The 23417-nt window shown below is 48.8% G+C and overlaps 1 protein-coding gene across 26 annotated transcripts in view; it reads right to left on the minus strand.

The window, feature by feature from the left end:
* Window positions 1-23417, minus strand: part of dlg1b (discs large MAGUK scaffold protein 1b) — a 67680-nt gene that overhangs the window by 7114 nt on the left and 37149 nt on the right. For 7 of the 26 annotated variants that reach the window (XM_046407483.1, XM_046407486.1, XM_046407481.1 and 4 more), the window contains 14 exons: window positions 21982-22131; window positions 11066-11161; window positions 10368-10421; window positions 9301-9351; window positions 7891-8015; window positions 6812-6981; window positions 6382-6518; window positions 6043-6187; window positions 3827-3956; window positions 3038-3197; window positions 2690-2792; window positions 2328-2442; window positions 1880-2056; window positions 1680-1746 (listed from right to left, as the gene is read on the minus strand). In XM_046407483.1, the coding sequence (XP_046263439.1) occupies window positions 1680-1746; window positions 1880-2056; window positions 2328-2442; window positions 2690-2792; window positions 3038-3197; window positions 3827-3956; window positions 6043-6187; window positions 6382-6518; window positions 6812-6981; window positions 7891-8015; window positions 9301-9351; window positions 10368-10421; window positions 11066-11161; window positions 21982-22131 (1680 nt within the window). Of the gene's footprint in view, window positions 1-1679; window positions 1747-1879; window positions 2057-2327; window positions 2443-2689; window positions 2793-3037; window positions 3198-3826; window positions 3957-4078; window positions 4226-6042; window positions 6188-6381; window positions 6519-6811; window positions 6982-7890; window positions 8016-9300; window positions 9352-10367; window positions 10422-10633; window positions 10691-11065; window positions 11162-18020; window positions 19007-21981; window positions 22132-23417 lie in introns of those variants that run through there. The other 19 variants (XM_046407484.1, XM_046407482.1, XM_046407480.1 and 16 more) reach the window with 11 other exon arrangements.

Genomic DNA, 23417 nt, shown 5'->3' on the forward strand with positions numbered 1-23417 from the left:
AGCCAAAGCAGACTGGACTCATGTACAGACAGCTGACTGACTGCACTCTGACAGGTTTTTACTTGATCATTTTAGCTTAACCGAGACCTGAACTTCACCTGCACTGAACATGCTGAACCTCGACTGGCCCCTTTAAATGTGTGAGAAATATTCTGAGGAAAACCAGTCCAGACCACAGGAGCAGCACCTGACCTGAACCTCCAGGTCCTCGTTCTGACTGATGTGGTCCTGAGATTAACACGCTGACAGTGAAGGCAGCACGTCAGACAGAAGCAGGATGAGGAGAAAGTGAACATGCAGACGACATGCAGAGACGTTCAGCTGGTTTCAGATCAGCTCGCGGCTGGTGGGAGTCAAACTACAGACCCTGACTGAACTCTGGTGGACCCCTGTCCTAAACCTTCCTGTGAAGATTCAACGTTTCTGCTAAATGACCTCAGGAAGACTTTGGTCACATGGATGATGTTTCTGCTGATGTGATGAGATACTGAGTAATCGTTCTGAAAGAGATTTCAGGGTCGCACCCTCACACTCCGTCCTTATGTGTGTCACTGCAAGCAGGCTTTGGGTCAAAATGACACAAATCAATAAATGTAAAGATGGTGTACAGAAATGTGATTCAGGCAGAACAGACCAGTCAGCAACTTAAGAGCGACTGGTGCACAGTTCACATACTGTGATGAATATTCCCTCACTGTTAGCTCTGAGTTTGGTCTCCACCTCCTGAGGGGAACGTCTGTTCTGCAGCTGCTCAGCTCATTTGATGGAAGCACTGAAGCACACAGGAAATGAAGCGCTAAACCAAAACTGTTCACCAGAAGAGGCTGAACTGCTGCTGACGATCCCGTGTGTTCGATTAGCGCAGATTCAAACGCGCTCTGACGTCTCTTCACAATCAAACCAAATTCAACCAAAAGCTGTCTGCCTTCATCAGCAGGAGGCGGGACTACTGACATCATCAGATCACATGCTGCACCTCAGAGTTATCCAGCAGGACAGACAGACAGACAGGCAGACAGACAGGTGAGTGGTGAGGAGGAGGAGGAGGAGGAGGAAGGTTTCTGTGAGAAGCAGACAGTCACACATCAATGTCAAGCGTTTCTCTCTGTATGAGTGGAGGTTTGGGGGGGTCATGCATGTTGGCTTTTCCTCCCATCAGTGTGGCGTGTTAGAGGGCGGGGCGGCTGGCGGCGCCTGCCACGGCGCTTTGTCAGCGCGTGTTAAAGCGACACACGGTTTAAAGGCGGTGGGGAGGCACTGCTGCGGTTTGGCTGCTGAGACGTTCGAGTGGTGAAGAAGATCAACGACAACATGCTGTTAAGAGGCCAGCTGGTTCTCCACATTAGTTAAACATTAGTACGTTCATACGCTCTGACAGGTTGGCAACACGTGAAGAGAATCTCTGACCTCACACCATGCGAAACACGCTAAACCAGCCGAGTGAACCTCACAGGGAGTTCGGCTACAGACCGGCCTAAGCCTCGTGATGCCTCGGGTGAAGTACGGGCCCGACTCCCGGTTTGACCCGACACAAACTGCACCGTGACCATCAGAGGAAGGAACAGCCGGACCCGAATTCACACAAGGCATCATGGGACTGGGACTAACGTGGACAGGAACCCGTGTTACTTTGTGTGCTTCATGTAGCAGTTCAGCTGCTGCAGGAATCAAACACTCACCCCTCGGTCACGAGATTTGGCGTTAAACTTCACTGTCTTTAATCTCGCCCGCTCCTTCTTCTCCACCCTGAGGTCAAAGGTCAGACACAAGGTTCACGATCAGCAGGGATCCTTTCTGTCATGCAGTCAGACACAACCTGAGCCTGTTTAAAACGGGGTGTGTGTGTGTGTGTGTGTGTGTGAGAGTGTGAGACACTGACCGTCTCTTGCTGGGGATCACCCCCACCTCCTCCACCTCCCCCTGTGATGTCAGCTGTCTGGCCTGCCACCACTCGTCGTCGGAGGCGTTCACCACGTGAAGGATGTCTCCGAACTTAAAGTTCAGTCCCTGACTGGGCAGACCGGAGTCTCTGGTCTTATCGTAGTCAAACAGAGCTCTGACACACACACACACACACACACACACACACACACACACACACACAGAATTTATTTCATTCAAATCTGCTACACAGAATTAATTTAGAAAAACCTCCTGAATGATTTAATCTGCTGTGAGGACACAAAGGAGACACAAAGGAGACACTGTGAATACAAAAACCAAGTAACATCTTCATCTCTGTGTTTTGTCCCTTCTGAGGCTCCGTACATCAGCGCCCCTGCTGCAGTGCTCCACCGATGAGTCATCCAGGTGAGCTGTTGGCTTACCTGACGTACAGCGACCTCTTCTGACTCGTCCTCAGAGATCCAGATCCAGAACTGATGCTGCTGTTCATCATCTGCTCCCTCAGGTCGTGGATCTTGGCCTCAAACCGACTGTACTCTGGACAGGAAGAGCACATCCACACCTTTTATTCACAAACACAGCTCCTGGCCTTCAAAGCCACGACTGCAGAGCTGCGTTACAGAAGAGCAGGACGAACCCGAGGACGAGAGCCTTCAGGAACAGGTCACTTTAACAAACCCTTGAAATATTTGTGCGAATCCCCTGACCTTCCTCAAACCGTTACGTGAATATGTTTGACACTGTCCGGGACGTGACGGGTGCTGTGTGTGTCCAGGTGTCTCACCCTCTGGTCTGTAGTGGGCGATGATGGTCACCGTCTGACCGGCGTTCTTCAGGGCGGCGGCGGCCTGTTCGTGGGTAGCGTTACGGAGGTCCACGCCGTTCACCTGAAAACGACAACACACAGCCGACGTTTCACACAGCTGAAAAACAAGACTATAATCAGTCAATACACAGACAGTGCGAGTCTGTAGTTCAGCACAGCCTTGATGCTATGTGTGTCTGTTGTTACTGTATGCTTCAGTGTGTCCTGACGGGGACACAAACCCTTCACCTTCACCCACCGCCCACGCAGGCTGAGCTTCAGCCGTGTGTGTGTGTGTGTGTGTGTGTGTGTTAATGGTGTACGTACAGAGACGAGTCGGTCTCCTTTCCTCAGCTCTCCACAGAGGTCAGCAGGTCCTCCAGCGAGGATGAACGAGATGAAGATCCCCTCGCCGTCCTCCCCGCCCACGATGTTGAAGCCCAGTCCTGTCGCTCCTCTGTGCAGCACCACCTTCCTGGGCTCCCTGCTGGACCACACAGCTGTCAGTCATCCTGACGTCACGTGACCTCATTGCTGTTGGTCACTGTGAGGTCACGTGACCTCAGAAGAGGATGGAGATCGCATTACATGATGCCGCTCATGTAGCTGAGGCTTTGTGTCCTTTCACTGCCGGTGATGACAGTGACTGAAAACATCAGACAAGTCATGAACAAGTCCAGATTCACAGGTGATGATGTCACCATGATGTCACAGAGGCGGCGTGAAAAACAACACAACTGAAACGTGTTCTGCTGCAGTGTGACGACTGGAAGACTTCTGTTGGTCTTTTCAGAGTGAGTTTTACTGTCAGGCTCTGCTTTTGGTTTTTGATTCTTGATGGGCAGAAGTTAGCTTCATCAGCTTCATCAGCTGCAGCGCAGCACTGAGGCAGATTCACTGTGTGAACACCTCCTCTGGTAAACCTGATTCTGACTCATCAGTGTGTGTAACTGCAGGTTTTGAACAGCAGGGGGCGGAGCAGCAGCCACATTCACCTGCTGTGTGGCTCTTTAATGACCACATTAACATGTTTAGAGTAAAAAATAAATACATCTTTACTGAATAAAACTCCCATCATTGTGTCTGCTGTGTGACGAGTGGCGCTTTTGTCCTCACCGGGTAACATCGTCGTCTCCCAGCATGCTCTTCGGGGTCGGGGAGTAGCGTCCTGAGGATGCTGGTGGGGGGACTGGCTGGCCCAGGAAGCTGGGGGGGCTGATATGGTTCTCCATGTGCTGGGAGTAGGCTGGAACAGAGACACAGAGAGGATACCATCACCACTAAACCCAGTTCAACCTGAAAGCTGTGAGATTCAGCCTGTGGTCCTCCAGCGTCTCCCCACCTGCTCACAGCCTCCTCTACGCTCACCTGACTGGACGAGGCTGGAGGGCGCCGAGGGGGGTCGTAAACCAACCCACTGAGTGGAAACTCGAAGCGGGTCTGATCACAGACGTTGGGACTGATTGACAGGCGTCAGGGGTAACGTGATCCCACAGAGAGAAGCGAGCAGCTACAATCCCTCCGCCGTTTGACTAAATCCGTATTTATAATGTGATGGAAGGAATGACACAAACGGCTGAAGTCACATCAGTAAGTAGCACGACACAATGCAGCAGCTGATAATTTCATTGATTAAGTATTGGTGCACACGTTAAGCACACAGGTGAGACGTTCCTGTGCAGTTAATTCACTGAAATGTTTTTACTGATTTGCATCACTGTCCACAAAGGCCTGATGCAGCAGGACATCCTGGTGATTAGAAGATGATTACAAACAGCTCAATCTGATATTCGAGCTAAAATGATTACTTAATTAATCAACTAACTGATAAAAGAAGATCGAGCTGCAAAACTGTTGATAATTAGGTCGTTTATCAAGCAAAGCCGTGTACGGATACTGTGGTGTTTGCTCGGTGACTGGATTTGCTGCTTGTCCTTCACACACGAGCATCAGCAGAGCAGAGGGTGGAGGCAGGGCTGATAAGACAGACGTTAGGATGGGGCAGAGGATCTTTAGAGAAAAGGGATCAACATGGAGTCTGACGGTCGGCACCCTATGGGTGGGTTTGATCAAACCACTTCCTGAACTGCCAACCAAAAGGTGAGCAAGAGCGAATTTACATTTGAAGTGTTTCAACAGTTCTGCTCAGGATTGGTCGATGGTGATCAGCTGACCACTGGAAGAGGAAGTGTTCCATGTCACAACATCCTGTCATCCAGTACACCTGATACTGAACTCTATTGACCTGCTCTAACATTGTCAAACTCCTGCAAACCACTGGCTTCATGAGGAGGAAAACCTGCTCCTCCCACACTCCCTCTGAGACCAGCAGCGCCACAGATGCTCTTCATCTCGCTGTCAGCACCGCGCAGCGAGGCGTGTTGACGTGGTCGAGGTCAGTGATGCTGTTATCACAACAGAAAGCGGAGCTCACGGTGGTTTGCTGTTTTTCCTAACTGCCACATCAAAACAGGACATGGTGGAGTCAGTAAAGGAGATGCTGAACCTGTTTGCTCCTGTGATCACACTGTCCCGGTCAGACAGTTCAGCTGGACACGGTTCCTCCTGTCCTCAGTCCAGGGTCAGTGTGTCCTTCAGGGGCTCCACATTAAGGTTCATTTAGGGACTCGTTGGGAGCCCATCCAGAGCTGGTCCTCCGTGTGAGGGAGGAGTTCTGCCTCACCTTTGAGAAGTGCGGTTTGATCAACACCACAGGGACTTCGTCAGAGGCTCACTGAAGTCCCTGCTGAATTCCACAGCAACCCAGGGTCAAAGGCAGAAAGTCACAGGCCACATCTGAACAAGGACCTGCTAATCTGCTTTGTGTGATGTCAGAGGACCTCCACTGTGGCCTGCATGTCCTCGTTTGGCCGTAGAGAGAACACAGGGTCTAAGCCTCTGTCAGCCGTCCAAACTCATGGATCTGGATCTGATGCTCAAAGTGGATGCCCTGGATCACATGTCATCCCCTCGCCCGTAACCTGACCTCAGTGTGGCCCTGAAGACATCACCCTGCACGTCTCTAATCTGTTTCCCTGCCCCTCCTGATGTGCAGTCAGGGTTTGTAATACCCAGCCAACCCGTTACGAGAGCCAAGTGAAACCACTCAAACGGACGTCAAAGACACCTCACTGAATCTGTCCTGTCACACAAACAGATGAAACGTCATTCTGTAACTTACTGATGACTTACTAAAAACACCGCTTTTTCACTTCCTGACCCGCCCACCTGAACCGACAGGTTATGGATCCTGTTTGTTTCCCACCGGTGAAGCTGCTGAGTGAACTGTGTCTGTGGGGTTTGTATGCGAGCGTAACAGCAGCACCACTCACAGTTGGTGAGGTCGGGCGGAGCAAAGCTGTCGTTCATGAAGACACTGTTGGGTTTAGCCACTTTCAAGTAGACCACGTCAGGAGTGTTTTTCAAGGCAGTGACGGCGTGTTCGTGGCTCACCTCCTCCAGGCAAACACTGTTCACCTGAGCACAGGAAGGAGACGGTTAAAAGCACCACTCACATCACAAGCATTTCCTGTTCATTCAGCACATATCAAACAGCAGTGTATCTGTGACAGGCCGGTGCCGGGAGATGATTCGGGCCGATGTCCCTGTGGGCATTCAGTGAGACACACTGCAGTGTGTCTTCATGTTGGACAGAAGCTGTGGAGTCTTACAGCCAGCAGCTTGTCTCCGATCTGCAGCCTCCCGTCTTTATGTGCGGCTCCTCCTTCGATGATCTTGGTCACGTAGATGCTGTTGTCTCCCGGGATGTGCTGGTTCCCCACGCCGCCGGCTATACTGAAGCCCAGACCTGCAACGCAGCACCAACATGCACTTCAGACGCACAGAAACAGACACAAGCTGCGGCCAATTCAATACCAGCACAAAATCAGGGCACAGAAATGCACAAAAGCATATTTTAAGATGTTTCCGTGGAAACCGAGGCTTTGTTCTTGAGCCTGGCTCCTTGTCTGAATAATCATGAGGCCCTGAGGAATTTCACTGAAGCTCCTCTGCAAGCGGAGACGAACCAGCAACAACCGTTTCAATAGCAGCACAAAACCCTCAGTTTGGTTTGTGATTTCTCTAAAAGCCTTCTGTCACCTTTGGGTCCTTTCACCAGCTTGATCTCCATCACTTTCTCAGAGACGGGCTTCCTGCGGCGGACGTAGAGTCGGACCAGCGAGCCGGCCTCCTTCAGAGCCTCCACCGCCCGGCTGTGGGTCACATCCCGAACGTCCACCTCGTTGACTCTCAGGATGACGTCGTTGACCCTGAAACACAGACGCCACTGATAGTCAGTCGTCTCCCACTTCAGGGTTGGCTTAATTTAACAGTAGGACCGAAGAGCAGAGCCAATCAGAATCCAGTATGCGAAGGAAAAATTCAACATTCTGGGACGGACGCATTTGTTTAAAAAGTTTACGAGCAGAAATGACAGTGACTGTGTGTTCAAAGCTGCAACGATTAGTCGACTAATCGATCAACTTATTTATTCAGTTATTTCTATTGTAACATGTCTGACGACTTTGCCGCCTGTTCTTATTGCTATGTTGATCTGTATGCTGTGTGCGGCTGTGGCACGAGCGAAGAGCCCAAGACAAACGTCTCACCTGTGGGACAATCTCAGAAAAGGAATCAGTTACTACGCTGACAGCTGAATTAATCGTTTAGGTTTTTTGAAAACGAGGGTTTGCTGCGGCCCTCGTCCTGTGGTCACAACACAAACACGGGACGGAAAACCTCAGGAAAAGCTCCGACTGATGCTGATGTTCAGCTTTGTTTGGTGAATTAAAATGAACATGATGATGAGCGATGGTGAAACAGCTTCATCATCTTCATCTTCATCACCACCTGCTTTATTTAACTGCTGCTCCGCTCTGTGTGTTCTGCGTGACGGGTTTTCAGTCAGACACCTGAGCCTCACTGAGGACTGACAGACCAACAGACTGGGTTCACATTAGACACAACCTGAGACCGAGGCAGGACCATCGTCATCATCATCATCACCTGGATCAGGTGTGTCAGACTGCTGCATTATGGATGAGGCAGTGACAGGCAGCTGCAGGGCCTTCAGGTTAAAGACTCTGAATCTTCAGGTTCTTATCTGACGAGGTGTCGTCTGAACAGCGACAGACAGAAAGGAAAAGGAATGGAAAACGGCGCCCGAGCTCTCGCCTCACCTGAGCCGTCCGTCCTGTGCCGCGGCCCCTCCAGGTATGACTTTGGTGATGAAGATGCTCGGGTCTTCACCGATGTGGGGGTTGTCTGTGCCGCCGGCGATGCTGAAACCCAGTCCAGAGTTACCCTGGAAACCACAACAAAAACCCGTGAGAGCTGCAGGGCGACCACACACCGAGTTCCAAACAGAAAAACAGCCAACGCGCTCTGATCGCAGGAGAACACAAACAGAAGCTGAGAGTCAAGAACCTCATTTCTGCTCTTTCAGAGATCCTCAACTTTAACGAGTTCATCTCTATGTTCCGACCTGTTGGTAATAATCCTCAGCTTGTACTGTACTATCACGCTTTAATTTTACACGACCCCTCGGCTGTCGTCTGAAGAAGATTCAGCCTCCAGTGAGCATCCACATGACGGACATCCGGCCAGAGACGTCCAGCTGACATTTCAGCTCATCTCTGCATGACACTGCAGACAAGTTAAAGGAGCAAATAAATCTTCATCTGACAGCAATCGATGCATCCTGAGACTGCATTTCAGCCAACACAATCGACCGTTTGGCTCTTCACACGGTCTGTTAGCTTCTGATACCAAAACCTCGTCCCTTCGATCCCGCATTCACATCAGACCTCAGCTTATGGACGTGATGCTCAGCCTAAACTCAAATGAAAACATCAACCACGCAGACAGAATCAGCTGCTTTCTATTCCACCAGTGCACTTTATTTTAGCATTTATACTCTGTCATTTTGTCAGTCATGAATCATTTCCTCAGACTGCTGCCCAGGAGCAAACTGCTCCTGACAGGGACTATTTTCAGTGGTGGATTGATCCACAAACATGGGATAAGTAATATAATTTTTTTTTCACGTAAAGATAAAATATTTTTTTTCCAATTCTAATTATGATAGAACTGCTGCTGTTACTAACACATAAACCTACGAGCCTGACCGACCGACCGACAGACAGACAGGCAGGCAGGCAGGCAGGCAGGCAGACAGTTGGTGTGTGTGAGACTCAGCTGGCAGAGATGCTTTTTATTCACGCTGCACTGAGAAATTTGCCCAACTGAATTAGGACAAGAAAAAAAGGGAAGATGCAACAGAAGACAATAAAAAAGATTTCACCACAGGCAGAGTGAGGGATTAAAACAGCTGCATCAAGAAGACATGAGATCACACACACACACACACACACACACGTATTGTCTCACACAGGCGGCCAGAGGTGATTCGTTACGTCCTCATTTTCACACATTTACTACATCTTTGGAAAGTTTCAAAGTCCTTCAGTTGGTGACTGAAGTAGAAGTACTTCAAAGCAGTATCTGCTGCCAGGAGTGAGTGCAGGGTGAGTTATGTGACAGTCACTGACAACACAGCTGTGATTCAAAGTGAAATAAAGTCGGCTCACCCTCTCCAGCGTGATCTCCTCGTATTCATAATCAGCCTCCGTCCCGTTCACCTGCGTGCACACACACACACACACACACACACACAGTTCATTACCTGTCAGGACACCTGTAGCAGCACTGTGGTATTTGTACTTTGACTCAGGACATGGATCTAACAGCAGAGGGCTGGCTGTGCTCACAGTGAGTCCACTGTAGCATCAGGTCACATGTTGTGGTTCAGATCAGAAACCAGCACATGTGCTACATTTAACAGACTGAATCAAACCTGCAGTCTCCAGAGAGGCCGCATCCTTCATGTAGCTCTACATCCAAAATCCTACGTATGTAAAAGTACTCAGTTCTTTAGTAAATGTACTTAGTTAAGAGGCTGTAAGGTGAAGATGCAGCACGTACATCAAGTCCATCTGAGTACTACATGAAATACTGCAAACTGTGCGAGCACTGATCAGTCTGAGAGGCAGATGGATGGCGTGCAGCCGCGTTCACGAACTGCTGCGACTCCTGAGGTTAACGTGGCGAAAACAGAGCCTGCCAGAGTAATAAGCTGCCTTTTCTTATTTTCTTAACATTTCGCTCTTCTGCAAATTAAGCTGGCAGAGATAAAGCAGGATGTGGCTGGCAGCAACCAACATCTCTAGCGTCCCAGAGCCAATCAGAGGCCAGGCAGCTGTTTAGTCTCTGTCGTCAATTTCATTTAGATTAGTCTGACGCCAGGAACGAGTCTGACAAGGACAGTGAGGGAGCGGACGGACGGACGGTTGGCTCTGTAGGAAGCCTCAGTTCATCAAAGCACACAGAGGTTCGATGTTCAGGTCCTGCTGTCCCTGTTGACCCTCGCTGCTCCACTTTCTACTGCACATTTCTTCAGCTTTATGTGACAAATCTCAGACGGCTATCCAAAGAATCAACAGCTAATCTCATCATGATCAAAGTGTTTCCAGCCCTGTTATGAGGGAAGTGTGTTAACACTGAGGCCTGACGGTAGCTGCTGGGCTACTGGCAGGTGAGCTAAAGTCACCTGCACTCTCACTCCAACACAAAGAAAATGACAGAGAGGTGAACTCACGTATGGAGGCGTGTCCAGGCTGTCTGTGTTGACCACCATGGGGGGAGGGTTGGCCTGCGGAGAGAAGACATATCACGACGTCAGAGCAACCAAGACATCCAAAAACATCACCTGAGCGACCTCGGAGCTCCACCCCTGCAGACAGCGCACACACACCGGGGCCGAGCAGCACAGACAAGAGGGCGCTGACGTTACAGACACTACAGCCAGAGGAGATAACAGGAAGCCGTGGATTTCAGTAGAGATTAGTGCACACGACTACGTACATGGTGGCTTTTCACACTGCAGAAGATGCAATGCTGGAGCATGAAGCCTAAGTCAGTCAAATCAAGGGGGGCAGCGATTCAGCTTCCTCTTCCTCTTCTTCTTCTAGCTTTAAACTCAATGCGTGCCTCACTCACTCACTCACTCGTTCTCTTTCTGTCTGCCTCGCTCGCTCGCTCAGTTTCTGCCCGGGAGGAGCCAGATGGGCTCTTAAAAGTCATGTGGGGGAAGTGTGGCATTTCTCCCACCATTTTCCTCTCTAATCTGCTCACTTCATCAGAGCCACAGCTGGACGGCACACACAAACTCCACACAACCACAGCAGCAGGAAGCACGAGCAGCCACAGAGATGAAGAGAGGAAACCTGAAGACGGATGGAGCAGAGAGGAGGAGGGGAGGCAAAAACAACAACAACAACAACAAAAAAAAGAAACCTGTGACGTCGGAGGGATGACGGCGGTCTCGGCTGCGATTGGCGAGACTGGGATCACAGGGATTATGGGAGAGGAGGGCGGGGTGGCCTCGGCCTGCTGAACAATAGCATGGTGAGGGGTCAAAGGTTAGACACACAGCACAGATGAACAGCAGGAGGGGTGGAGGGGAGGATGGGGGAGGATGTATCCATGTCCATGTTGCCTGACCGTTCCTGTCCTCCAGCTGGGTGGAGTTTGACACACAGGACAGGGTGGCAGGGGGGTCAGAGAGACCAGCCAATCACAGGGAGCCGCTCTGTGATTGACAGGTTACCTGACACTTCTGCTTTCTGGACAGTCCTGATGTGACAAACTATGCCCATTTGCTGACAGAGATTAAAGTCATACTGTGTGACCTGGTTCAGAGTGTGTGAGTGTGTGTGTGTGTGTGTGTGTGTGTGTGTGTGAGTGTGTGTACAGTCTAAGCAAGGGGTGGATGTCTCTTTTGTGATTACTGAAAAGCAGCAGATATTTGTTACATTAGAGTTTGAACTCTGACAGCCAGCAGTGACATCAGCACCTGAAGGAACAATCCTTCATTTTAAGAAACATTTTATCTCCACTAGTTTTCACTTGCAACCTGGTTTTGATTCTGTGTAGTATTTTAGTATCTCAGGACTTTAAAATACTTGTTTTTCAAGCACAGAAGTCCCCAAACTCTTTCTACCTGATAAGAGAATCAGATGTCGCACTCCACCTTAACACACCAATCCACCTTTAACAGCCTGGCTCACATGTAAAGCTATGAGAAGTGAAGTGAGCGTGAGGCGCCCTTCGACACTCTGACCTCTATTATGCAAGTGTGGGACCTCGTGAAGCTGCTGGCAGGAAGTGGTGCTCTGTTTCCAAGAGGCTTAATGGTTGTGCTGCAGCAGCAGAACCTCGAGCCCATGGAAAACCAACAGCCGCTAAAATTAGCCCCCGCACATCGACCACATCGATCAGCCAGCCCTACTTCTGCAGCGCCGCTCGGAAAGCCGCTGACAATGGGGCTTAATTGCTCCCAAAGACTACAGAGTGGTGTGAAACAAATGAGGCAACACAAAGAGGACAGAGTTCAGGTTTTAATTTAACAGGAGTGAGCACTCCTGTTCACACCGGATCTTTGTGGTGATGAAAACATCAACAGACTGAACTGTTTCTGAAACAACAGTCGATTCATCAGCTAATCAGCAACAACTCTGATAACTGATCACTTATCGAGATAAACACTCTGTGTACTCTGGTAAACTGTGGCTGACATTTTTCACCTTTTTCTAACGTTTCACAGACTAAATGACAAATCGTTCAATCCAACACTACGTGAATGTCACGTGACCCCGTTAACCCTTTGCTACACAGACACTTTACGAGAACAAACACCACGGATGACGATTTGTTCAGTTTGTTTTTTAAAGGATGACAACCAAAATAAACTGAACAATCCAGTCTGATGATTAGCGTCCCTCAATTTATTAGCTGACGTGTGCCTATGAAAAATTTAAATGTCAAAAGCTGACATCAGCTGATCAAGGAACTAGCAGTTGATAGCAGACTTAGTTAATCTGATGTTAGTCACCTTCATACACATCAGTGCAGGCTGCAAATTAAATCAACAGAAATAAAAACAGAAGCAGCGATTAAACGAGAGGCTTAAAGAGCAGAAGGTGAAAACACGACCGAATGAGAAGTTTGATGGATGAAGAACAGAAAAGTAGAAAGATGCGGTTCAGCAGCGGATGTCATGACAGCATCACATGGACGCTCTGTATCGATGGGCCATGACCTGACTGCTGTAGTAACTCACTGCGACTCTCACACCACACAGCTGGACACGAGCAGCCGCCTCTCCAAGCCACCTCACGCTTCAGGTCCGTTTTAGACCTCAGTCACCAGCAACACAACAAGTTCAACGGTAACTACAGTAAGACCAAAACCTGAGCTGTCTCTTACTCCACGGCTTTTTAAATCTGGTTCTGAACAGAGATCACAAAGCTCCTGCAGACAGCAGATTAAAAAGCATCCAGCAGACTGTTAACCGACTGTACTGCAAGACGGTCGTCAGCCTAAACTTCAGGTGATCAAGAGCAGGAGCAACATTTAAAGTGTTAAATGAGGCCTGGAAGTGAGCAACAAATCAGGAATTTTATCTTAGTAAAAACCTGCCACTGACTTCACGACCACAGATACCTGCTGCCACAGCTCTCGCTACCTTTTGGTAACAACAGTGAGTACGAGCACGTGGACTTCAATGGTGTCGACTCGGTGACAGAAATATCCAGACATCAGAACATTTCCAAACAGACTGGGACCAGACTGACTCTGAATCAACCTCTGCCACATAAGGGTACAATCAGAGCCACAGAGAAGGTCTGCCAGTGTTGAAGTACCTTACTGAAAGAGAAGGGTACCCAGGGTATTTCCTGTTGCCTGTTTGCTGGGTGGCTGCTACCGACCACTTTGGCAGTACTCTTGGTCGGACTCTTCTTGACGCTGTCCCGCAGGTTGAGGAAGCGACTGCGAGCTCGGCAGGACGCCGGCACAGCACAGGCGGTGAAGGTCGACAGAGACGCCTGAACCTGCGGACAACTCGGCGGCGGCTGCTGCTGCTGCTGCTGCTGCTGCTGCCGGTGGAGCTCGATGGCGTGCTGCCTCTGGAGCGGGTGTAGGTGGGCGATGGACTCCTGCAGGTTGACGTCAGCCCGTGGAAGCTTCTTCTCAGCTCCGTTCAGGGCCTTGGAGGTGAACTCCTGCCGGGGGTAATGTGTGGTCATCTTCCTGGAGGAGATTCCTGACTGGAGGAGGTGAAACAGCAGATGATGGGTGGTCCCTTTAGATGTGGACCAGCTCGTTCAGTCTGTGCGGTGTGACAGCCACTGACCCAAACTCTATCCTGTTACCTCCCTCCACCACCAAAACACACTAGCACTCCCTCTTTTCTTTCTCACTTCAGCCCTCCCTCCTCACATGCTCTTTCCCTCTCATCTTCTCTCATTCTCCTGCCAACTGATGGGCTTCAGTGAGCACAGCACATGTCAGCACGGGGGGGGGGGGGCTTCACCCGCTGCATGAATAATCAATGTGGTCCCCGGATTCAGACACAGCGACGGGCATGTCAGCAGCGAGGGGGGGGGGGTGCGACGAGGACTCCCGGTCAGCAGGGGCAGGCAGCTTTCTTTTGGATGTTGGCTGCAGCCGCTTTGAGCCTCTCCTGAAGACAACAAGCTGACAGGATGAACCACCAGCTTTCTGATGAGTTTCCTGCTGCGCTGCAACCACAATGTAACACGACAAAACCTGAATGTGAAATATCTGCCAAAGATGATAAAATTGATGTCTGCTCTGACAAGTCTCAAAATAAAGCTAAAAGACATACTCAGCGATGCCTTCAGCCAATTCAGGCTGGACAAACCAGAACCACGACAGACCTGAAAGGCCATGACAGCATGGGTGGAGCCACACTGACAGAAACAAACTAACTGAACTAAATAAATGAATGTTGTTAAAGGTTTCACCTCCAGTGGGGTGAAAACATCCTGAGGGTGATGCTGAAAGACAAACCAGGAGGTCGGTCACATGACCACAGAGTCCTAAAGATGCCAAATACACCAGCAGTACATTCAGCTTCCTCGTGTTCTTCTTCTGGTTCTTTTCATAGATGAACTGCTTCTGTTAAGCCTGTTTTACGTAACAAATACTTAGCAAAACGAAGATTAAAATTAGAAAACACTGGACTGATTAACAAGCAGACGAGACTCTGAACTCAGTCTTGCTCCTGCCAACATTGTTGTACACGACTTTTGGACATCATACATGCAGAAACATGGCAGACAAAAGTAAAGGTTTGGTTGTTGGCTGGAAACTTCTTATCAATTCACATACTGCACTTAGTTTTTGTACTTGGTACGAGGCTGTAATGGTTCAGTTCCACGCAGGGTCTCCTAAAGTAGTAAGACAAGTTAGTTACCAACCCTGATAATGGGTCACGTAAACCAGCTTCTTAGTGGTTTTACAAAATGTAATAATGCAGCAGCAAGTCTGGGACAAAATGGCTTTGTTGTTAAGAGTGATTAAATGCAACACGAGCAGGCAAAGCAATCACTGCACAGTGAACATTCAGCTCCATCTCAGCTGGGTGGGAAACGGTCTGTGGCCCAGGAGTCCAGGAGCAGGACAACTCAGTCACTGGATCACCCCCATCTCTACAAACATGGACATCAGCCTGAAAACAGGTGAACTGACACCCAGACGGCGCTGACCAGACTGTACTGAACAGTCATATTCCTGCCCGTTTATCATGAATGGAAAAACAGTTGATAGAACATAGAACACGAGCCAGAATAAGCCACATACTCGTGCTGACATGCTGACGGGCGGCGTGCAGCGGGACACATGCCAACAGTGGATTGAAAATCCAGGAGGAGCGTCGAGGTTTGGTGGGGGGGGGGGGAGGTGTTTCCAGATCTTTCCGTCTAGAGCGTCAGCCGCTGCTGGAAAAACAAGCCGGTAGTCTGAGCCACCAACATCTCATGAGGGTACAGACAGACCTGTACTGTCCTACTCACCCAACAGTACGCACAGTCCCTGAACGCCTCGCCACCATCCACATCCATTTCAACATACTGATGTGCATACCTGCTGTGTTGTGAAAACGTGTCTGCATTGTTTTTCATGTATTGATCCGTCACCTGAACAACAAAGTGAGTGATTACTGTGTTCGGCCCGCAGGCTCAGTCACCTGGAGTGTCTGGAAACTGACCCACATGATTCCTGAACCTGAACGCATCATCTAGAGAGCAAATGAATGGGATGACCAACACGTCCAGTGTTTTCAGCTACAGTCTGACTCCACACACTGAGGACGTGCAGAAGATTAGGGTTAAATCTGCTGCTGTGCGTCTGCAGCTCCACCTACAGGCCACTCAGGTCAGCACGTGGCTGCAGCCTCCATCACTGTCACAGAACCAGTTACACTAATGTCTCGGTAATTTTAATAACTTAAAACATGGAGGATGAAGCTTTTCTCCTTTCTCTTGTTCAATGTACAAATATGCAGCTCACATCAGACGGGCCGGAAAGGTTGGAAACCTGTGGGACGAGGGGGTCCTCAATTCGAAGCTAAATCCAAAACTGATCGAAAAGAGAATCTGATTGCGTGGTACATTCGCGCCTTGTTTTTAAAGAACAATTTCAAAATGTAAATGAAATCAAAGCTCTGATGCTCCAGTGATCTCGACTGCTTTATGTGGAGGCCAAAGTGATCAGCTGATGCTGTACGTCGATGCGATCATTATCGACAGAACAGGAAGGACAAACTGGCTTGTTGACATCAGGCCCAAACCCAAACAAACGTGCTGCCACATCACAACACCTGCAGTCACAGCTTCATGAGAGTCCAACAGAGCAGCAACGTGAGCTGTGAAACAAGCTGAAACTTCACAAAGCTTCACTTTTGGGATGTCCAAAAGCTGAAATAAGACCCAAACAAATCCCAACTCTGACTCATATAAAAAGATTTCCATTTGGATCGTTTGTTTTGCCCCCTTCCTGTTCACAGCATAAGACTCAGCCCAGACGTCCATCCCAACCAGCAGGGAACACGGCTTCAGTGTGGAGGAGCGGAACCACAGGTGCTCCATCAGCACACCAGCATTTAAGATGATGAAAGCAACAAACGTTGGTTAGAGTGAACACCGGTGCGTTCAGTTCCCACAGTAGCACAGAATACTGTAGACGGCATCCAGAGTCCTGAAGGTTAAGCTCCACTTCATGTTCTCTTAGACAGGAAACACAAACCTCTCCTGGTCGAACCATCAGAACACTAAAACCACTCCAAATGCTCAAAAAGACTTTTGGTTCTGACTTCAGTGATTAGTGATCTGTGAACAACACTGAAGCTTAACTCGCGTCCTGCTGGACGACATGAGACGAAAGCTTCCAGGTGAACACTCAGGTATGCTGAGACGTAAGAAGCATCTTTTCAAATCAGTCTGTAGCTGAGCTGTACGGAGCCATTTTATTTATTTTCATTTGTTACCTTTTGAAACAAACCTTCAACTTTCCCAGCTGCTCTACTGTGAGGCTCAAGAAATGCTTTGTGGACTGACATCTTCAGCCGCCTTCCCATCGGCGAGCGAGTGAGCAGCTCCTCTCACTTCTTCAGTTTGTCCTCAGTGTGAGCCTACATTTTGGCGTGTGTGTGCTAACGTGCAAGTTTGAGGCAGTAAACATGGAGGCGGTGGGGTAGCGCTGCGTGTCAGCAGCCTGGAGGTTGCTAGGCAACGCCAGGGAAGGCATGTGCTACTGCAGGGGTTCCTCACATCTGCCCAGAACATGATGCTGCTGTTTATGCAGGTAGACCTCTGAGCAGATTCAGGTTTGACGGGATCCCAAACCAAGAGCCAGCCAGCATGCATGACTCCGAACGTTTAACCACGCACGCACGCACGCACGCACACACACAGCGAGCTCATGTTCAGATCTAACAAGCCGCTCACAGCCTTATCAGCCTCATCAACAAACTACCTCGGATGTCCGACACAGACACACACATCGTCCTCGTGTTTACGCCGCCATGATGATGATGACAAACCACTGTGAAACGGGATCGGAGATGAGGGCGTTTCTACATCTGCAGTGAAGAATCTGAGCAGATGTGAAGGTTTCTGCATGAATCCACCACATGACGCAGCAGCGGCTCCTGTTGCAACTTTTCCACATCTGCCTCATCCAGCAGCGTCACATCCACAGCAGACGGATCGATTGGTACGATTACAACACGCGCACACACAGCAGTGAGAGCAGCGGATGGTCATGTGTGCACAGTCTGACTGCACACACACACGTTGTGGAAATGAGTCACACTTCACGGTGCAGCACCTCCCCCTACCTCCTCACCTCTGAGAAGAGATTTTTATTTAAGGGGGGGTTGACCTACCAGTAGGCGCCGGTGGAGCCGCTTGGTTCTCCTCAGGGTGCCCATGATGCGGCGGCCCATCTTTTTGGCGTACCACACAGAGTTGAGCATGCTGCTTGTTGCTGCTGTGGAGGTGGTGTGTCGCCTTCGCTGCGCCTCCTCTCGCTCCTGCTGCAGGCTGCAGGGTGGCGGAGGTGGTGCTGGCTGGAGAGCAGACGATGGGAGGGGGGCACTTCACTCCACCTTGTGTCCCCCCCTCCTCCTTCTCTTCCTCACAGACACAAACAGGGAGGCTGCAGAGGAGCTGCTGGAGGTGACCAGATGCTGAGACGCACGAGGTCGTCGTCCTCCTGTCAGTTACGAGCAGGGGAGGCAGACGGTAGCCGGCAAACGGCAGTCGTAAGACTCCGGACTTGACGAGGAAAAGAGAGAGAGGAGCCTCTGGGGGCGGATTAACCTGCCGGGGTGAGAGAGCATCGCTTAGCAGGCGGAGAGAGAGCAGCCGGTCGGCCAGCCTGCGTCTGTCTGAAGCAGACAGCAACAACAGACTGCAGGGCTGACGAGGACGGAGAGACAAGTGTGTGTGTGTGTGTGTGTGTGTGCGTCTGCGTGTGTGTTTAAAGAGTGCGCAGGCAGGAAGGAAATTAGTCCTCTGATCTCTTCTCTCTGCAGTCTGAAAGCCTCACGCAGCTCCTTCCTCCTCCTCCTCCTCCTCCTCCCCCCTCTTGGTTCTCAGTCCACTGTGGATTTGGTCCAGCTGACTTCTGTCCTACTTCAGTCCTCAGACTTTGAGCCTGTTTGCAAATATGAGTAAGCAGAGAAAGTCACGGCTGCAGACTGCTCAGTGATCACAGCTGTGCCAAACTGCACGGTGCTCTGTGACGTTCAGGGTGAGTCAATTACAGGACGCAATGAGGGCACACCAGTCCAGTTAAAGTTCACATCCATGTCTGTCCAGGGACGGATCAGTCACCAGTTCAGTCTGTGACCACATGTGGAATCTGGTCCCAAACTGCCCTTCAGTTACTGAGTTCTGCTGCTGAATAACAACAGGAAACATCACGGCATCACAAGGAAACTGACCTTTGACCTTGTGTATGAATTTTTGAGTTATGTGAGGTCAAAGCGAGCACTAAACTCGGACTTGTTCAAGTGATAAAAATTCCCTCGAGACCTTCCTGAGACATCATGTTCACGAGAAGGAGACGAATGGACGGAAACCCAAAAACTTTTCATGGCCGTCGTTGGCATGGAGGCAAAAACATACATAACAAACAAACGTAAGGCTTAAACATTTCTATTTATTTAATATAATATTGGTTTGCAGCATTTTCACACGGTCAGCATTTTCGTTCAGTCATGCTGATTGATTCATATTGATGGGACTGTGTGACTGATGTGCGTTTCACAGAGCAGTCGGTGAAAGGCTGTACAAATACACAATCTGAATCTCAACACAAATACCAAACATCCCACGTGGAGGGCCACAAGGCTCTGTCATCGATGCTCTGCTTTTTGGTTTTCACGTTACCGCTCTGCATCATAATGCAGAGTGAGAGTATTGTTTTATGTAGATGACACCCAACTGCTGATCTTGACAACCTGAGCCCCCTTGACTCCCTAAATCTAATGGCTTGAGGGCCATCTTAGACCAGGACTAACAGTTCCTGTCCCTGTGAAATAAATGATTTGCGGCTTTTTAAATTGCACATTTTTGTGTCTTTCAGTTTGAGGGAAAATGTAAGTATTTTGCATTCAAAAGGCTCAAGTCCAAGTGAAGTCACAAGTCAGTGATGTTTCAGTCCAAGTTGCAAGTCTTTTATTTTGTCGGGTTGAGATGAGTTCACACCTCACAGTATAGTCTGAGCTGTATAGCAGTATAGCAGGGAAACTTTCCCAGCAGTATGATTAAATGTTTCTTTTGTTATTTTACCAACAGACGCGTAGTAAAATGCTGGGTGGGAGGTCAGTGTCCTCTCACATCAGGCCATTACAATAGAACTCCTTGAGCTTTACAGAAAAATCCTGTGGAGGATTTCATATGACAAAGCGATATAACTGTGGTGTTTATGGAATGACTGTTTACCATTCTGTCCAGAGATTTCTTTGTGGAAATGCACTAGAATCAGTTTTGTAAATACTGTGGATCAGAGAGACTAACATTCCATGATTTCCCTGAAATTTTCAGAAGCAAATAAAACGCTGTTGACTATAAATAGAGCTGGCCTGTGTTCCCAGCATCCTTTGCAGCAGCTGGGAGTGAAGTGTAGCAGAGATGAGACGACGAAGGAGAAGCATTAGCGACAAGTCATTTCATGGCCTTCGAGTCCTTTGTCTGGGTGATAAATATCCGCCCGGGCTGCTGTAAATCTCCTTGTTGGGGAGGAACAGGAGGGCAGCTACTCTGCATTTTTACTATCACGCCCCCCAGCACACACCCACTTACAGAAAACCCCACTAAATCTGCCCTTGTCCTTCTCTGCAGGTTCAATCCTCCTCCTCCATTTTCCTGCCATCAGGATTTTCTTTGTCAGCATTCATCTTGTGTTGCCATGGCGCTGCCGAGGAGAACGAGTGAGAGGCGGAGGAAGAGGGATGGGGAAAAAACTAAGGGAATAATAATAATACTAAAGAAAGGAGTGCACGGTACGTCCTCCCAGCCATCAGCGTCTTTGTGGGATGTGAGGACGTCCTTATCACGGCTGAGGCGTTGGAGATAGCTGCCTGCTGACGTCAGGCAGGCGTGGAGGAAACAATGAAGAGCAGGATGTGGAGATTTGTTCAGGTGTGGAGGTCCTGCTCTGTGACTCAACGCAGAGTCAGACGTGACTGTTCACTAGACCGAATCGGCGCACAGCTCAGAGGTACTCTCCATCAGTCTTTTAACAGCACGTAAAACACGCAAGTAAGCTCACAAGCCCCCCTCCCTCCCTGAGCTCAGCGCCGTCCACATGTCCATCTGTGAGACGCGGCTTTGGGCTCAACACTGAACCTGCTAACCTGCTCACAGTGACGGCACTAACAGACAGGAGCCATGTTTGCCTTCATCATCCACTTTAACATGTAAACACTTCAGAGCAGAGCTGAGGCTGATACACACTTTAAAACATTAGCAGCAGGTGATGATGATGATGGTGTCACAGGATCATCAAAGTGAGTCAAATTCATCTTGAGGGGAACATGAATGTCTGAACCACATTTTGTTATGGTCTATCCAATGGCTGTGGAGATATTTCAGTCTGACTTAGTGCTCAACAATCATATTGTGATTATTTTGGACAGACACTGTGATTACAATGTGAACCACAACTTTAATGGCTTAAATGTAAATCTGCATCTCTCTGCATCTCTTTGTTACTGAATGATGAAGACGTGATTTTGCTCAGGTCTGAACCAACCAGTCTGACCTGCTGCACCACAGTGTTGGCGCTCACGTGATGTGGCCACAGTGCGATACTGATAATATTTCCATTACTGGTGAATCAAAGTGGCAGAAAAGCATTTTATTCCCAAATTTAAACTTCAACCAGACCAACAAACTGAACTGATTAACTCGTGCTTTCACCAGTTCTGTAAATGGTTTCCTCTAAAGAGACTAAACTGATGGAAAACTCCCAAAACGCTCTGTAACATCACGGTTCTTCTTAAAGGAATACTTCAACATTTGGGAACTTATGATTCTCAAGTTATTCTAACCTCATGCCAAAACCTCAAGTCTTTGACTTTCCTGTCTGGATTAAACAGACCAGAACAACATGAGCTCCAGCAGCTTCTGCTAAGCTAAGCTAACTGCATCCTGACAAATGACCCCCAGTTTGACTTTAGTTCACAACTTTTCTATAATGAAAAGGATGAAAACATGATGGGATGTAAATGACTGCCTGAAAATGGTTGTTGAAATGGAAAGTTTTATTCCTAGTAGCACGAAGATGATGCTGAACTTTGCGTTACCATGACAACAGCCCAGCAGGTGGGAGGTTACCTGGATTGGGGGGTAGGGGTTGGAGGAGCAGGAGGGGAGGGGACTGTCCTCGCCGTGGGCATAGAGAGTGGACGGCGTAGGGGACGGGAGCTCCGGGAGCTGCTGTCCTAACACCGAAGAACCGTCAAAGATGCACTCCAGAGATGCTACCTACAGGATACAGGAGGGGAGGAAAGACGGAGTCTCGGAGAGGACAAAACACAGCAAAGGCAAAGGAGGAGAGACAGTGAACCCAGAGACAGAGACAGATAGAGAGGACGACTGGAGGAGATGTTCTCCTCAAATGTTTTGGGAGGTCGATGCTGATGAGATGTTCTGTCTCCGTTTCTTTCGAGCGCTTAGTTACAGAAAGTGTGACAGAAATACAAGTCATGACATCAGCATCATCCAGTGACGGCAGCTCTGAAGGACCAAAACACGAGTTACCAGGTTGTGCTGAGCGACAGGAAGCTGAGACACACGACGACAGACAGCAGACAACAAAATGACCGACTGCCGCGGGCCGTTCTCAAAGCTTTAAGTTGACTTCTGCTGAAGGAGAACGACAGGAAACACTACAGGAATACAGGAAGTACCACTACTTCACTACCAACTAGTTATGGTTAAAGGCCTTCAATACATTCGAGGTATCGATGGAAATAACCAAGTACCACGCAGTACAAAAACTTCTCCAGTCATTGCCTGCATCACATTTATTCTGTGCTCCGATCTGAGAAAAGTGACTTTGTGTGGTTTTGTTTGCAGCCAATCACAGCACAAGTTGTTTGATTTAATGACACGTGTGATTGGTCATTCCATAGGAAAGACCTCACAGGTCTTGTTGCGGATTATGTTTCTAAAAGTTCACATGAAATGTACTGCAGCTCTGCTCCAAATACTTTTTAGTGATGAACTTGTGAATGAGTTGAAGATTTTGATTCTGTTTAGTTCCGATCACATCAGTTATTTGCTCCTGCATGAAACACCAGGAAGCTTCAGAGGTGAAAAACCCACATGGAAGATTCTCTGCCTGTTAATCTATAAAAATGTCATATTAAGCCTTCATCATTTAATGATTTTGTGAAAATGTCAGATGTTTTGTGCTCTTCACTGGCTATAATATTGCAATATTTCATGTACTGTGTTGACTTCATGTTATTCTGTCTGTGATTTCTGTTGGTTTGCTTTGTTCTGTGTGTCTGGACAAAATGTTTATCTTACTAAAAGATTAAAATCTAAAGTTTGCTGGAATGATTTCCATCATCTTCAACTTGAAAGGTCAAATTTGTAGGCTCAAACATTTAAATGTTAAATTATCTTTTAATATGGCAAAAAACACCAATCTGAGCTAATTTAAGCATCTGAAATCAACACGGCAGCAACACGAATGACAGAATTCCTCCAGGAAGCCCCCTCATTCACAGTGTGAGGGCTCAGAGACAGGCTGGACGAGTGGA

The sequence above is a fragment of the Scatophagus argus genome, chromosome 13 (assembly GCF_020382885.2).
Source record: "Scatophagus argus isolate fScaArg1 chromosome 13, fScaArg1.pri, whole genome shotgun sequence".
Taxonomy (NCBI): domain Eukaryota; kingdom Metazoa; phylum Chordata; class Actinopteri; family Scatophagidae; genus Scatophagus; species Scatophagus argus.